This window comes from Phaseolus vulgaris, chromosome 5 (assembly GCF_000499845.2).
Source record: "Phaseolus vulgaris cultivar G19833 chromosome 5, P. vulgaris v2.0, whole genome shotgun sequence".
NCBI lineage: Eukaryota > Viridiplantae > Streptophyta > Magnoliopsida > Fabales > Fabaceae > Phaseolus > Phaseolus vulgaris.
Window position 1 is genome coordinate 14,865,498 of NC_023755.2, and position 17,658 is coordinate 14,883,155.

At 38.5% G+C, this 17,658-nt stretch overlaps 1 protein-coding gene across 1 annotated transcript; it reads right to left on the minus strand.

Moving 5' to 3' along the window:
* Positions 1-12,033: 12,033 nt before the first annotated feature.
* LOC137834011 (uncharacterized) lies at positions 12,034-12,666 on the minus strand. Its single transcript, XM_068642078.1, has one exon. It carries the CDS (start codon positions 12,664-12,666, stop codon positions 12,034-12,036), a length of 633 nt encoding a protein of 210 aa, XP_068498179.1.
* Between the last annotated feature and the right edge of the window lie 4,992 nt (positions 12,667-17,658).

A 17,658-nucleotide genomic window follows, 5' to 3' on the forward strand; every position in this document is an offset into this window, starting at 1 on the left:
GTGGTGCCCGAAAGCCTCGTGGAATTCGCACCAAGAGTCTTTACGAGGCCCTAACACCTTGTCGGTCTTCGCCGGTCGCCTCAGCCTCTCAGCTATGTTAGGCACGGCGATCAAATCCTTCAACTCAACCACGAAGTTGTACCTCGCCGGTCTCGCTCTTTCTCTGGCCGGGCGATCGCCTCCTGCTGGACCCCGGGGCTGGGGCTTTCTAGCCTCGTAGGGGCGTCTCGCCTCTGGCTTCTTTCTTCCCGTCGTGGTCTCATTGACCCTGACGGGTTGAGCTCGCGCCGGTCCCCTCGGGCGTGAGGGCACGACGCTGGTGCGCTTTACACACACCTCCCCTTCAGAAGCAATATGTTCTACCGCCCTACGCCGTAGTTCAGCGAAAGTCCTAGGGCGGTTGCGGATGATGGATTCTCCAAAAGGACCGGGGCATACGCCCTTCACAAATGCGTACACGATCATAGGCTCCTCTGTCGTACCAACCTTCACGACCTGGGCCCCGAAGCGATTGATATACTCCTTCAGGGTCTCCCCTTGATACTGCTTCACATCAAACAGATCGTAAGAGACCGGCGGCGGGGCCTTGTTTGCTAAGTATTGTTCCCTGAACAATCGTGACAATTGGCGGAAAGATGTGATATGACCATCTGGAAGGCTGATGAACCAGTCCATAGCCATCCCGGTCAGGGTGCTCATAAAGAGCTTGCACTTGGCAGCGTCAGAACCGCCTACCAGGACCATCTGTGTGTGAAATGCAACAAGATGCGTCTCTGGGTCCTCCATCCCGGTGAAGATCACCTTGGGCCCCGCGAACGTGTTCAGGATCAATGCATCTTGGATCTCCTGCGAGAAAGGGGTGGAAAACTCCCTTGGTGGGGAATGGTTCTCCATCTCGTCATGTCCAGGCCGCCTCCGATCATTTCTCAGGCCCTGGCGCAACTCCTCATTTACACGGTGGAGCTCTTCATTTCGCTCGTGCGAGGCATCGAGATCTGCTTGCATGCGTTCCTGTTCCATTTTCGACTCCGCCATGTCCTGCTGCAGCCCCCTCATTATCTCCAGGACCTGTTGCATGGATAGTTCTGCTGGGGTTGCGCGTGCTGTACTTCGTCTGGTGGGGGCCATCGTCACTCCAACCTCCACCAACGTTACTGCGACTTAGTATATTTCCTCGAACTTGTGATGGGACTGATGTTTTATATCGGCCCCACGGTGGGCGCCAAATGTTCTGTCCGGTTGACCGGGACGTCTTCGTGCGCGACCTCAACCGTCAGCTAGGGACTCCTTCCCACTGATTACTTGTGGATTCCTGCAAAAAAGAGGACAAAGAGGCGCCCTAGCGGCCGTTTGCACTCCGACGCTCAAGTCAGCCAGCAAAAAACACCAAAACTGTTCACCTTCGTCTCTGAGCACCGCGTATGGCACTCTGAAGGTGGTAAAAAATAACTGTGTATTGTGTGTCTGTGTTCTCTCTCTCAGGCAAAGATATTCCCCAGTCCCTTGTTCATAACCTTGAAGCACGAGCAAGCAACTTAGAGAGTTCTGGTAAATTTGCCAAAAGTTCGAACCCCATTCCCAACATTCTCCGCGCTATTTAAACTACCCAAGCATTTAAAGCGCTTTTAATTACAAACGTAACGCACTCATTAAAGCGTTTAATTAGAAAACGTAGCGCATTTAAGACGTTGAAACGCTTGGGAGCCATCATAGTACTTGAACGCTCGAAACGGAAACTATATTGAATGACTTGATTACCTGGCACCTGACTAAAGGGTGTTTCTATTCTGACCTGGCTATCGTACACGTGGAGGGCCTCACGACGCCTTGACCCCATCTGGGGACGTTTCTACGTGTGAGTCCTCCCGCCTGGGAGTGCTACTGTGCTAGGGGTGACTTTTTGGGTGCCAACTCATGCCCCCAACTATCTAGTCACTTACTTTGAGAGCGTATCTGCCTTCCTCTCGTACCCTGCACCCGGCTACCCTGGGCGTGACCTTCCTCTTGAGTCGTATCTGTCCCAAAGGCGTTTCTGGGGCGGCAGGGGTACTTCTCAAGTCAGGCTGCCCTACACTGGTGTTGTTGCTATGGCCTTGAAGCCACCTTTCTCTCCTCTTTATTACTGTTCCCTGGTCATCCAGGGTTTGGGGCCTTCCCACGGCGTCGCTCCCTCCATGGTCTTTCCTACCCATGGGTATCGGGGAGCCACACTGTGATTGCCTTGCTTTGGTAATGTTTGATCTGGCGACGCCTTCATCTAGGCGACGCCTTGCCTTGGCGACGCCTTCTTTCTTGACGGCGCTGGCACTTAGTGTCTCTTCACCCAGGCGACGCCCTGTGTTGACTTTGACCTCTGGTGTTGACTTTGACCTCCGATGTTGACTTTGACCTTGACTTAGTCAACGCCCGGGTACGGGACGGTACAAAAATAATATAGAAAATCATATTCATATAAACATAATTTAAATAAAATATGATTTATTTATTTATAATTAAAACACTATTTTCGAAACGGTGTTTTAACCGACTTTGGAACTAAATCCAGATTATTATCAAAAAATAATTGTATTTGCATTGAAAATAAAATTTGAACTTTTCATAATTGTAAAAATTTTAGATGGAAAATTATCAATACAGGTGAACATTTTATATTATGAAATTCAAATAAATAAATTAAATATTCATAATTTTATAAAATATAATTATTAAATTAATTTGTATTCAATTTAAATAATATTATTAATTGTAAGCACACCCAACAACTACTAGCCAAACCCCGACAAGAACTAAGCACACCATCACACCGACATATAATATAACCACTCAAATTGCATGCAATATGGATACAATGGCCATGTTCAAAAGCACAAAAGGCTACAACATTTACTTGTATGACTCTTAGTGTGTGTTTGGATCCAGAGGTTGCATTGTTCAGATAGACGAATGTGAGGGTGCACCCCCTATTTGTATCAGATAATGCAAAGGGTGAGAAGTGCGGAAAGAGAAAGTGACCTTATTTTCTTTATCTTACACCATTGCGGAGAAATAAGAGAAAGTCAAGTAAAAAATGTGATAAGAGTAGACTATTATTTTTCTCCAAATTTCGTAAGAGAGAAATGAACAATTGACATTACTTATTATTTATAGACTAAAATAATTAAGGGTATTTGGGTCAAAAAATAATTAATGCAATAGAAAGTTAGAATAAAGTTTTTTTTAAAGAGACAACAAAATTTCAAAAGTATATCTTTTACTTGGATAGGAGGGAGTAATAAGAAGTAAAAACATTAAATGTTATAAAGTATATATGTGAAGACAATATAGAGTAGTGGCCATAATACAATCCGTCTCGTCATAGCATTTTTGGGGTGTGGGGCTGGTTGCTATGCGCTACTATAACAAAAGTTATAGTAACAAATTCTTCCTTAAGCATCAAGTTATATTCCTTCCCTCATGGTCATGCTCCAAGAATTTACATATTTACGTGATTTTATGTTAGAATGTCTTGAAAAACATCATTAGTCCTATTTTATTCAAGTATTGGCTCTATACTCCTTGTATATGTATCTTGGATTATCCTACGTGTATTAATATTGGAGCCAATTTGTTTTAATATGAAATGTCTTTTGAATGTGTTTGGATACTGTAGTTGTTTTCATTTTTTTTTTAAGTTTGACAGATCTTCTACCCCGAGTTCTGTGGCTGTACAAGCAGTTCCGAGTACAAATCCATTTGGCTCAAATGTCAATCGGTCGAGTTGGAACCACTCCTTCAATTCAATATGGAATCTCTAGCCTGCCTATAATTGTACTTTCTTGGTTTTAACTTTTGATTTTGTTGATTTTTTTGCTAATTTAAGGCTAAATTATTCAACTTTTTTACCATACAAATTGTGGTCAAGAATTGAGTTTTAATTGAAGGCAATGAGTTCAATGACACGTCATTTCAGGCACTAGACAAGCCTATTCCTATTAGAATATGCATCTCTCACAAAGACGAATAAAGCTTATGAAAAGTTTAATGTCAAACTCTGTGATATTTTTTTTTTTCAAGGTTTTGGATGTCTATGTTATTCTAGTACTATAATTGCTCATAGAAAAAAGTTTGATGAATGTGTTGTTGGTGGTTTTTTGCGTTTTCAACCTAAAATTAAGTGTTAATTTTTTTCTAAATCTCAAAAATTATGAAATTGAGATCTCTCAAGACATGTAATCTTTCATGAAAATCATTTTCCTTATAAGTTGAATGTTGATGTCATAAAAGTTTCGACAATCTTTCTCTTCTCATTCCTTAAAACTATAATTTTGCAACTGGTTTTATCATTGATGGTATTATGGATCTTAATACTATTGAGGAGGATCCTATTGTTGGCAATGTTGATACTGAAAACACTCATACTGATGGCCCTGTTGATACTGAAGACATTCCTACTACACGCCTTATTGATACTACTAATGAAGAGATACCAGAACCAACTCCTAGAAGGTTTATTCTGCAAAGGAAAACTCCTACATGATTAGAAGATTTTCACACAACATCTATCAACACAAACAGTGTAAACACTAAATATCCTATCTCTAAATTTCTTTCTTATTAATCCTTATCTCCAGATTTTAATTTTATTTTCTTTTTGCATCATCACACATGAAGCCAAAAACTTACGAGGAAGCATATAAACAATCATGTCAAAAGCATACTATGTAAGAAGAGTTGGATGCTCTAGAGACAAATATACTTGGACCATCACTTCTCTTCCCCCAACAAGAAAGTTATTGGCTGCCTCTGGATATACAAAGTGAAAGAAAAATATGATGGCACTATAGAGAGATATAAATCACACTAGGTTGAAATTGGTTGCACGTAGCTTGAAGAACTCGATTTCTTAGACACCTTTGCAGAATAAAAAATCTTGGGGACTTAATGTTGATCAAGAGTGATCACGTGCTTTAAAGAATCCAAATCCAAGGTGTTTGATGAAAGACTGGTGTTGTTGTTGTGTTTGGGTGGGATTTGGGTAGAATAAAGTGTAATCCACTCCTTTGTTGAATCTAAAACTGATGTTATTTAAAACCCTTTTGAAATCAAGTGTTTTTCCAACTAAGTAAAAAACAACATGTTTTGTCGAATCAACCGGTTGTTTTGCTCATAGGAGTTTTGAAAAAGGTTGAAAACTATTTTGGTTTGGTTGACTTAAACTTTCAAGCCACACAATCAGTTGTTTCGTGGTTTCAACCGATTGTTTCTTTAAAAACCCTAACAGAATTCAGTTTTGAATGGTGAATTTGTTTTAAATGTTTTCTAACTGAATGCGCTCCTTCATTAAATGCTTTGACCAATCTTTGGAAAATATAAGTGGTTTGTTTATGTTTTCAAACAAGTAAGAAAATTGTTTAGAGAAATTCAGTTTGATAGATTTGATTCTAAGAATTCAAGATTCACATGAAGCTTTGGATTTTCAAGAGAGAGTGGAATAGGATTGCAATTGTATTCAATTCAAATTGTACTGTGATAAGGTGTAATCCTTTCTAAAACTACTGTATTTCTGGTGTTGTGTTGCCAAGGAGTGTTGTGTATTCTTGATGTGTTCAAGATCAATACTCTTGGTGTGGTTTGCCAAAGGTAGTGTGTTTCTTGAAGGGTTCAAGGTCACTACTTTGGTGGTTTGTGTTTTTTAATCTGGTTTGATTGCTTAGTGGATTACCCAGTGGTATTCTAGGGACTGGATGTAGCTCTTGGCTGAAGAGTGAATCAGTATAAACTGTTGGTGTATTTCTCTCTTACCCTGAACTCATTTAAATTTTGTTTTAAGCTTTGTTGTTATAAACACCCGATTGTTTCGAAGAAACAACCGATTGTTTTTTTGTTGTTTTGTTGTATAACTGCTTAAATTCTTGGCTAACTTGATTCCTGTTCTGGATTTACACAAAGAATTTTGTTAAACTTGACAAAGTTTTTCAAAAATCCCTCTTTTAAGGCCATATATTCTAACACTTAACATATTTTTTTGGGTCTTGAAGTAACCCGCAACTCAATTGGGATTCATCTCAATTAACGAAAATATACCATGGATCTTCTGCATGACATTGGTATGCTGGATTGTGCACCAATGCCTACTCCTATGATTCAATCCTCTCGTCTTTCTTTGCATGAAGGTATCGAACTTTTTGAAGCAGAGTCCTCTACTTATAGAAGATTTAATGGTGACATTCTCTATCTAACCAAAACGAGACCGGACATCACCTTTAGTGTCAACAAACAACTTTTTGCATTCTTAGGTACATCAAAACTGCTTCTAGATCTGGCATTTCCTTCCACTGCTTTATTTATTTTTTAGCTAAGGTCTTTTAATGATTCTGATTGGGCAACCTGCCCTGGCACAAGAAAATCCATTACTGGATTTTCTGTTTATTTACGAAATTATGTTATTTCCTTGACATCTAGAAATCAACAAACCATCTCCTGGAGTTCATCAAAGACCGAGTATAAGGCACTTGCTGCCACAACTTGTGAAATACAATGACTAACCTAGCTTCTCCAAGATTTTCAAGTCTCTTATGTTCAACCAACCATTTTATATTGTAACAATCTGTCTAAAGTACATATTGCATTCAATCCTATTTTTCATGAATGAACAAAGCACATATAAATCGATTCACACATAGTCTGTGAAAAGGTCATGACTGGTCTTCTCAAACTCTTACCTATCTCCTCTTGCAAGTAGCAAATATCTTCACCAAATCCCTACCTTCAACTAGTTTCAATCTTCTTCATTCCAAGTTGGAAATGAAAAATATATATTCCCAATTTAAGGGACTAATAATGATGGATTTCCTTTGAGCTCTTCTTGGATGTTTGTGGAAGATGGTGCGGAAGCTTAATGGAAGAGATGAACAAGGTCCTCCTAAGAGGTGTGGTGACCTTGAAGGTGCATGAAGAGTGTGGAAATGGGGAGGTTCGACCAGCCCCTTTGAAGGTGGTGAAATGAAGATTAAAACCTAGAAGCTAGGCAAGCAGTAATGTATGGCACTAAATTGGCAGCATAACAATACTCTATTCAATCTTGAAAATACAAGGTGTAGGCTCCTCCTTTTATAGGCTAAGGAGGACCATAATGCAACCCTAATGCTAATCAAAATGAAATGCAAATTATACCACATGGAGCACATGGCCGGCCATGTGAAGAAACATTCTAGAACGTGAGCAAATCTAGGGTAAATCACATGGAAACAAGTTTATGCTATTTACACTACACTTAATACTAAGCTACCCTTAATGGGCCTTCATGTAGCATATACATGTTGCTTTCTCTCCCATCCGTGGCTTGGCCCAAGGCTCCCATTTGTAGCTGGGTCATGGACTTAGTAAGAGGTCCTAGACGCTCTCCTCCTCCTTCTAGATGCTCCCCCTCTAGACACTCTTCTCCTTGTGCTAGACGCTCCCCACTTGGCTCTAGACGCTCTAGATTTGGCTCTTGTCTTTCATAGGGTGTTGAGCTTGGCCCTCTTCCATCAAATAACATATATGTATGTTTTTTTATATATGGGTTTTATGTAAAACTAATTTTTTTATGTACTTGTAAAGACAAAGTAGGCCTTGATAGTACCAGGAACTGGTTGTATAATTGTTGATGTCTCAACCATTTCGTCTTTCGATCGTTCCTCACTTCAAGTCTCCTTCTTTGATTGTTGTTGTTCGGCCGAGGTAGACCTGAAAAAGGTACTCCAACGATCAAGTGAGTACTCAATATACAGAGTGTATATTATGAACTGATCAAAAGCGTGTTTTGCACCTCTGTAGAGGATTTATTTATAATGTTTAATCATGAACCATCTATTGTAATGGGTTGAATCTATCGTATATTAAGTTAGCTTGATTCTGGGGAGGTTCCCTTATTCCTCAGGCGTTACCCAAATTTGGTGGGACGTGTCCCGTATTTTTAGGGAGTTCTTGCAACTGCCTAAACTGTTATTTATTGTAACTGCTTAAATGTGTTCACCGCTGGTCAATCGGTCATCGAGGCCAAGTGATATGGCTCGTTCAGTACCGACTGGTACATTTTCCCCCCAACATCGAGGAACGTTTACGTCTGAATAGTTGAGATGTGACCGTTGGGTACCCCGAGGTGAGAATTGACATGGACACATTTAATGCATCGTCAGAGACGTGACGTGTGTCTTTTCAACACATCATTTGAGCATGCTCGGTTTGATCAAAGAGATCTGACGGTGGTGAGGTCGTGTCATTTCGAATGTCGAGTACGGTACACCCTTGGATGAATGGGGACCTAAAGGTGTCGAAGGGTGGATGCTTTACTCTCTCTTCATTTCTTCTCTATAAATATAAATCAAGAGTGAACGTGGCAACATTTTCTTTCGCTATCAATGTTGTTGAGCTTATCAAGTGTTGTCTGAGTCCTTTTGAACTTCCTTTCTTTTCACATTTTCATCTCAAAAGGTATTTCCAGACCCTCCTACACCTGTATGATCATTTGCTTGTGTACATAGTACAATCATCGTAGTTCAAACACAACAAGAAAAACAAGGGTAAGCTAATGAAAAGAAATTCCATAACATATCTAATTCATGCAAAAAGAACCAATCAATTTCAATATCAATTTCATACATTCATATAGACCACACATGGATCTATTTTCAATCACAATCATTGGATTTCATTTCAATCCCACTTCGTCTTCCAGAAGACTCATTAAGTATGCTCCTACCAGAGACTAACACCTGATCCAAAGATTACTGCGAATCCAATAGAAAGGATCAGGGTAAGTTCAAACATCCAATACCGAGTGTCTACAGCGGGACCCGATGTGTATGAACTCTCTCTTAGCTTCTCACCACCTGATATCTTAGTCTATATGACTTAGAGCATCAATGAGGTTAGAGGATCTCTGTTAAACATATGTTTTTCATACTTAATGGCATCAAACAACAACTCATACATTATCCCAAATGTATGACATCAATTTCATACAATTTTCATCATACAATATCATTCAAAACGTGATCCACAACATTCAAAAGTTTATTAACATAAAAAAAACAACACTTGAATACTAAACCATAAAAATCTAATATTTCTACAAGTTTAAATAATATATAAACAAACAGCATACCTGCAAGAGAAATTGAATAATGGGACCACATCCAAATCTTCTAGCCTAGGGTGCTATTAAAAATTAAATTTAGCTTCCCTTACTTTAATTACTTACTTTCCAAGCATGATGTGAGTTGATTTTAGATTGTTCCATTTTAGAGGTGACACTTTACTTATGATTGAGATTTTTAACAAGTATATGGTGAGACCTAGGTAAGATCTCCACTGGACACGAACTTCACCAAGTGGTTAAGTAAGTGTGAATGTTCACTTCCAAAGGCAAATTGGAAAATCAAGATAAGATGATAGTGATGATGCATTGTGAAAATTGAAAGACATGAAAGGAAACAATTAAGATGGTCATGGTCGAATACTAAATTGAAGAATAACATAAGAACACAAAGGAAAAACGAATTATAACAAGTATAAAACTCAAGAATAAAACGGCGTAATGGAAATGAAGGAAAAATGATGGAAGAAAAAAGCTTCTGGTGTGAATTGAAAAGGGACACGCCACTTGGAGTATGGTTTCCTCCAAGATGAGTGTAGAGGGCCGCCACTTGAGAGCTCTCAAACTCACTCAAGATAAGGCCTATTGCTAGAGCAAACAATTTTCACATAATTTGTGCAGAGTTTTCCTTCTTTTATAAATTTCAACATGAGAAATACAAGGAGAAAGACACCCTATTTATAGGAGATGGTGCCTTGGAAAGCAAGAAGCAAGGGTAGGATGAGAAACCTAAAAGTGGGGCGGCCTTAAGCATTGACTAAGGTCAATGCCACACTCTAGGCCACTTCTTCTAGAAACTAGGTCAAAAACAAGCTAAAGTGATAAGCATACCCCCTTATTATGCTAAAGGAGAACCTATTTTACTAAAATTACAAATAAAGAAACTAGTTGATGCTCAACTCCTATGGCTTGTGCTCTACTCCTCGTGATCCTCTGGGGAAGGCTAGGTACTGAAGCATTGGCTAATGGATCCTGACCTAGCCCTGTGTCTTGAGTCATGCTCCTAGTCATCCTTCGGGAAGGCTGGGCTTGGTCAGTGGGTGCACTCTCTTCTAGATCCTCATCAAAGCAACTTCTAGAATTGTATCCCCTCAATCTAGATAAGCTTCAAGATTTAAAGGCCTAATGCAAGTTATCCAAACAGAACAGAAATTCAGTATATAGTAGAATAAGTTGAAAGGCTTACTCTTCTCAACTCACCCGACCAAGATTGATGAATAAATCCTAAGGAAAAAAAAGAGAATAAAGGATCTTTAGAACAAAAATGAACTTACTCTGTTTAAAAATCTGATCGGGTAGAAATGTTCCTTAAATCCTCAACTACAGCATGGTATGATCAGATTCTAAAATAGATGAAGATTAGGAGAGAAAATTAAGAGAGAAGGAAGACAATAGAACTTGGAAGAGATGCAGAGAGAAAGAAATTGGGAAAAGAACCGTGGGGGGGGGGGGGGTGTTTGTGAGTTTCTTATTTTTTTACACTGTAATATTATTTCCAACTACAAAAACTTCCGTACTTGAAAAAAAAACTTACCAATAAAGAGATTAGGGTATGATGCTCGTATGTTCTCTTCAATTTCCCAAGTGGAATCTCTAGATATGAGATCCCACAATACTTTCACCATGGGAATACTTCTTCCACGGAGTTGTTTCACTAGTTGATGTGAGTTGATTTTAGGTTGATTTATTAGGTGACACTTTTTAGAATTAGGATCGAAATTCGTAAGCAATTAAGTTGAGAAATCTAAGGAAAATCCCCACTGGACATTAACTTAACAAGTGTTAAGCAGATGTGAAGGTTCATTTCCAAATATCAAAGGAAAAACACAAGTATTGGTGATGAATGAATGCTAAACATGGTACGGAAACATGAACACAAGAACAAGAACAAATTAACCAATTAAAACAGCAAACAACACATTTAAACCAATTAGAATGAACAAGGAAGACATATGAACCGATTGAAATGAAGAACAAAACAACACATCATATTTAGGAATTGAATGGAATGGAAATGGAACTAGAAGATGAGTGATAGGAAGAATTTATGTGATTGAAGCTAGGGAGATGTTTCACGCCACTTGGAAGGTGAATAGACTCCAAGATGAGTGAGGTTGCCGCCACTTGAGAATTCCCAAAGACTCACAAGATAGGACTAGGAAAGGAGAAACAAGTCTCACAAATTCTCACTCAATTTAAGTATAATAACTTTACTTCAATTTCAATGTGTTTTTACATGAACCAAGCACTCCTATTTATACTAGTAGTGGTCCAGTTTTATGGTGGAAAAAATCAAAGGAAGAAGCATTTGAAAATGCCGCCCAAACTAGTTACATGGTAGGTGTGACTTCACATGGAAAGTGTGACTTTGCTACTTCTTCTCATAAGCCCTAAACTCCTATTCACACCTCCCTTTTATGTTATATTTTAAATATACTCTAAAGAAATTACAAAAAGAGACATCAATTTATTCTCATCTCCTAATGCTTGTGCCCTGCTTCTAGTAATTCTCAGAGGATGGTGGATGATGTAATCATGGGTTGGGCTTGGGCCTTAGATTGAGCTTGGTCCTCATTATGTTCCCCGGTGAGAGAGAATTCGTCCACAAATTTTGAAGACCTATAGAGAAAGGAGTTAGATCACTAATATTAAAAGAATGACTACCAAGGTATGTATCAGGAATATCTAACTCATAGGCATTATCATTAATCTTTTTGATGACTTGGAAAGGGTCATCACCACGTGGCATAAGGTCTGGAATAAGGTTTATTTTTATCTTCATATTTGGGTGTGCTTCTAGAAGGTGCTCCCACCATTTGTGGCCTAATGGTTATATTACTAATCTTCAGACTCTCCACCACCATTGCCTTCTCCACTAGAGCAAGGAATTCTCTATTGGACATAAGAATTACCACTTATTTAAGCTGTTGCCTCAACCCAAACTTATATTTTCTACATCTCCAAGCCTCAGTCATGGTCTGGGTGTAGAATCTAGCTAGGTGTTTGAACCTAGTAACATATTCAATGACTGAAAGATTTCCTTGTTCCAGCTGCATGAATTCAATTTCTTTTGCATATCTGACACTATTAGGAAAATACTCCTCCAGGAATCTTACTTTGAAACTCTCCCAAGTGACAATTTCTCCTTTGTCCTCCATCATCTGCTTCATACCTATCCACCAAAACTCAACTTCTTCAATAAGCATATAGATGACATAAGATAATTTTCTTTCTTCGGGGCATTGAGTAGCTTCAAAACTATTTTCTATGTCTCTCACCCACTTGTTTGCTTCATTTGGATTTACCTTCCCATTAAATTTTGGTGGATTGTGTCTCAGAAATTCCTCCAAACTAAAGGTATGGGGTTGTTGATGAAGTTGAGATGCTTTTGCTGCTAATCTAGCTATTTCTAATTGATGAAGGGCAGCCTGATGTTGTTGTGCCATAGTAGCACTCTGTTGTTGCAAGGTTGTTGCCATCATTGTTATTGCCTGAGCTAAGTTGGGCATATCTACTGATGGAGGAGGAGTAGGTGGTTTACGTGCCATCTTCTAAGCACATAAAGAATTAAGTTAGAAATTACTAAAAGTTTCCAACTACATCTTTAAGACAAATTAACTTAAAACAAATAACCACACAAAAGATACAAAACCAATCAAGACTTATCTCTAAACTTTTTTTAACTGTTTAAAATTAAGATAGAAAATAATCTTGATCCAGTCATGAGTGTGCACTGTCACCACTCTATCAAGATTCTTTTCATTCTTAATACTTTTAGCTTTATTCATAACAACTAGTTTGACTCGAACACAAACAAGATTTCAAAAAAACAACTTTGTTAAACATTCTATTATAAACTTTTAACTAAGTCTTGAAGTTAGACTTAAACAAAAATCTACACGCAGGAGAAACGAAATAAACCCACTACCCTCAGGTTATCCTAAGGATGACCCCTCTGATACCATTAAATGTAACACCCCAAAAATACTTCTAACTATAACAATACAAGTTCTACATATTTATATACAAGCTTAAAGTTTTTCAAAACATTCCTAATCCATGATTAGAGCTTATAAAAATACAAATATTTACAATATAAGTTTCAAAACATCACTATAAATCTCTCCAGACCCTCCAAAATCTATATGATCATCTGCTCGTGTACGTAGTACAGTCATCGTAGTTCAAACACAACAAGAAAAACAAGGGTAAGCTAATGAAAAGAAATTCCATAACATATCTAATACATGCTAAAAGAACCAATCAAACAAATCATTTATAAACATTTCTTTATATGTTCTCATATAAAATTTCAATATCAATTTCATACATTCATATAGACCAGACATGGATCTATTTTCAATCACAATCATTGGATTTCATTTCAATCCTTCTTCATCTTCCAGAAGACTCATTAAGTATGCTTCTACAGAGATTAACACATGATCCAAAGATTACTTGTGAATCCAATAGAAAGGATCAGGGTAAGTTCAAACATCCAATATCGAGTGTCTACAATGCGACCCGATGTGTATGAACTGTCGAGCATGGTAGCTTTGATGTTTCAAATCCATGATGAAGCTTGAAGTTGTGCTGCTTTTGGTTTGGGTTTAGATTAAAGTGTTTAGAATCTATGTAAAGATCACTTCTTAACCCTTGCACAAAGCTTGCCCAATCTGTTTTAAAAAGAAAAGTGTTTTTCTAAGCAAAGAGAAAAACAACTGGTTGAAATATCGATATAATCGGTTGTTTGTCACTTGGCTTGTTTAAATGTTTTAAAACTGTTTTTTGTTAGAATGTATGACTTTAAACTAGAGAGGGTGAATGGTTTAAAGAGGGATTTCGAAAACTTTTAAACCTTGAATGAAATTACTTCGAGAATATCTTGATTAAGAAATCAGATTTTCAAAACACAAAGCTAAAAGCACAGCACCAGAAAAACAATCAGTTGTTTCGCAGAAACAATCGGTAGTTTATACTAGTTTACAAATATAAAAACTTGTACCGTCCTGGTAGTCGGGAGTGATGACGTGGCATCGAGCTATTATGTAGGTGTGTTGAGCAGGGCCCATGGCTGGCAGAAGGGAAGGAAGTCAGGGGGCTCGTGTGGTCGCCAGTTATTAAGTTGGCGTGCCCCGATCTCTAGCAGACCCAAACCGGCGGTCACCGGGTTTGAGATGAAGTCGCCAGAGGCGAACCCGTGACCACGTGGTGGCCAGAGATCGCCGAAACAAGGACATCGCCGAAGATGAAGTCAGATAGTCATTTCCCAGCTGGCCAGAGGATGAGGTCGGGAGACAGCTTACCTGAACATATACGGTGAAACAAGTAAAGTAGATCATGAAGGCGGCCGGCGAGACCACAGGGAAGGTGTGTACGAAGGCACCCGAACTCGCCACTCAGAAGAGATCACGCTCCAAGGCAGCTATGCACTGAGTTGTGTCATGCATAAGTAACTTAGCCAAAACCCTGAAGAGTAAGAAGTGGCGCCCAAGTCAAGGATGCTCCAGATGGTGACACGTGTACAACTGGATGCGAGCCACGTGTCCAGATGTGTAACTGTCAGGAGAGAGAAAGTGCACAGGTATATAAGAGATTCTAACGAACTTCTGAGGTACGCACGTTTAGATTGTTTCTTTACGCTTGCGAGTCTTGAGAACGCTGAGAGAGAATTTTGCACAGTTCCTTAAAGTTCTTGAGTTTTCTCTTAGTATTTGGTGGTTCAGTCGCTGACTTGGGCGTCGGAGCGTGATTCAGCAATTCAGTTAGCCAAAACAGCAAGCAAAACTGTAATATCAGGAAAAACAATCGGTTGTTTCTTCGAAACAATCGGTTGTTTATACCAGCAAAAATCAAACAAACTGAATTTAAAGAGATAGGGATAGAGAGATTGTACACAGTTGTTTATACTGGTTCACTCCAAACTAGAGCTACATCCAGTCTTCTCAGAAACCCTGAGGATATCCACTAAGCAATCACACCTTGATTACTTACACCACAACCAAGAGAATGACCTTGAAAACCTCAAGACACACACTCTCCTTGGCCAACACTAAGATTGCTGATCTTGAACACCTCAAGAACACACAGCCAATCTCAGCAACACACACAAACAAATTGTTCAGCAGTTTTCAAAGATTACACTTGTTACAGATGAATATCTGAAAATACAAGCAGAATCCTATTCAGCACCTTGATCAATCTCTCAACTCTTTAGAAATCTCATAACTCTTTGAAAAACTCTTAGATCAAAAACTATGTTTCAAGATTCTTAAAACATTAAAACAGTTTTTCAGAGTATATCTAAGAATATAGTTTGTTATCAAATCTTAACAAACTCTTAATTGCATTTAAAGTTGATTGGTCAAAGCATTTAATGACTGGAGCGTATTCAGTTAAAGCTTTTAAATCTCAGTCAAAGAAAACAGTTTTTTTGTTATGGTTTTAAAACAAACAATCGATTGTTTCCTCGAATCAATCGTTTGTTTTGTTACTTAACAAAATACACCATTCAAAAACAGTTTTCAAACTTTCTCAAAACATCTAATATCAAAACCAAATAACATCACTCAAACTGTTTTTAACAACTTTGAAAAACATAAACTTAATACAAATTGGAAACACAAACACAACATATATCTCCTCCTATTTGTCTTCACAAATAGACAAAGATAAGAGATACAATAAAACATTGTTCCAATTACATCAGAAATAAAACAGCAACAACAGAAGGAAAGAAATTTAGAACCAGAAAAGAGAACAGCCAAAAACAATCGATTGTTTCGATGGCCAATCGGTTGTTTTTCTCTCAGTCTTCTTCATCAGCAAACTGAAGATCAAAGATTTGATTCTGGACAGCTTCGCTCTGTTTGTCCAGAGTCATAAAGCTTGCATCCATGTTGTCAAACCTTGTGTCTATCCTCTGAAAGTTGCTAACACATAGATCATGAAGGCTCCTTTGATTTTCAGCAAAGGTATCTAGCCTATTCACCATGAGTCTTTCAAAAGGAGACATGGTTTGCATTCTTTCTCCTTGATGTTTAGCATCAGCACTAGGACCTGCATCTTGAAAATCTTCAACTGGATCTTCATGTTGAACATCCATGTCAGCAGGTTCATCTTGTTCAAGGTGAGCAGCACCACTTGATGAGGCACCATGATCACCATCCTTACTTAACCATTTTCCACCTATTTTTGTGAAGCCTATCTTGCTGAGTGATCCATTGTTCAACTCTTGAGTTGACTTGACCAGCTCAGAAGTTTCATCTTCAAGATTAACTTCAAAATAGTGTAGAAACTTAGATATTAAAACAACATAGGGATAGTGGTAATCGCCTAACCTCATGGCTTTTTGCATATGTTCCTTGATTATGTGAATCCAATTGATCTTCACTTTCTTGGTGATGTAGAAGATGTAAACCAGATCTTCTTCAGTTAACACAAAGTGGTTACTGCCCCTTGGAGTTAGGATCCAAGTTACAATGAGAGCAAGCAACCTCTCATCAATCTTCAAGCCTCCAACCGAGCAAGTGCTAACTTGAGATTGTTTGTTCTTCAAGCAACTTTTGTAGAACTGGATTTTGTTGAATCTTCCACCACACCAAGGTTTCCTTTGTTGACTCTTAATCCAGAGAACTTAAGCCCAGCAACAGCAGCCCAAACCTCATGGGTTATCTACATCTCCACACCTTTCACATGAGAGACTAAGTTGTTTCCCTCAAACTTCAAGTTGGTGTAGAAAACCCTCACCAAATCTGGATAAATGTTTCCTTTGAGCTCCAGAAACTTTCTGAGTGATTGGTCTTTGAGAAGCCTCCTCACATTGTCAAGCTTTTGACTTTTCAGCCAGTCAAAGCACACAACCTTGGGGTTGTTTATCTTCTTGACACTTGTTTCATATCTATACTTCTCAATGAGATCGGTGTCACCAGAAAACCAGCTTTCAAGCCTTCCTCTAGACCTTACAGCTCTGGTTTTGACTCTTTTAGAGGTGGGAGGGGTTGATTCCATGACAGCAGAGATGAAAACTCACTTCACAGAAAAATTTCAAGAGATGGTGCAAGAGATGTTGCAATTGGTTGTTCTTGATGAAAGAAATCTGCACCTGATTTTATAGTAGAAAGAGAATCAATTTGAATTTAATTTCATTCAATGGGTACCTGATTTCCAGAGAGAGGACTTGACTCTGTTCTGTACTGAAAAAGTCAGAAAAAGCTGAAAATCACATGGTCTTCACATGTGATCTTTGACTAGTCATTAAGTCTCTTGAATTTCCAAGATTTTGGAATATATTCCTTTATGACTGTTGTAAATCCTTTCTGAACATGATCAGTTTTCAACACAGATCCTTTGACCAAGATTCTCCCTTTGAAAAATATCTGCAACGGCTAGAAATTCAAAAATCAGTTAAATTAATTTCTACATAGTGCTGTAAGACTCAAAACAATCGGTTGTTTTTCTGCAGCAGTTAAAAATTTGATTTTGCAATTTTTAACCATAAACATAAACAGATAAAAGCACATGACATTGATTAAAAGACA

What these genes read in the sequence shown, in the direction of transcription:
- LOC137834011 (XM_068642078.1), bottom strand. Translation starts at nt 12,666, where the DNA reads ATGGCACGTAAACCACCTACTCCTCCTCCATCAGTAGATATGCCCAAC.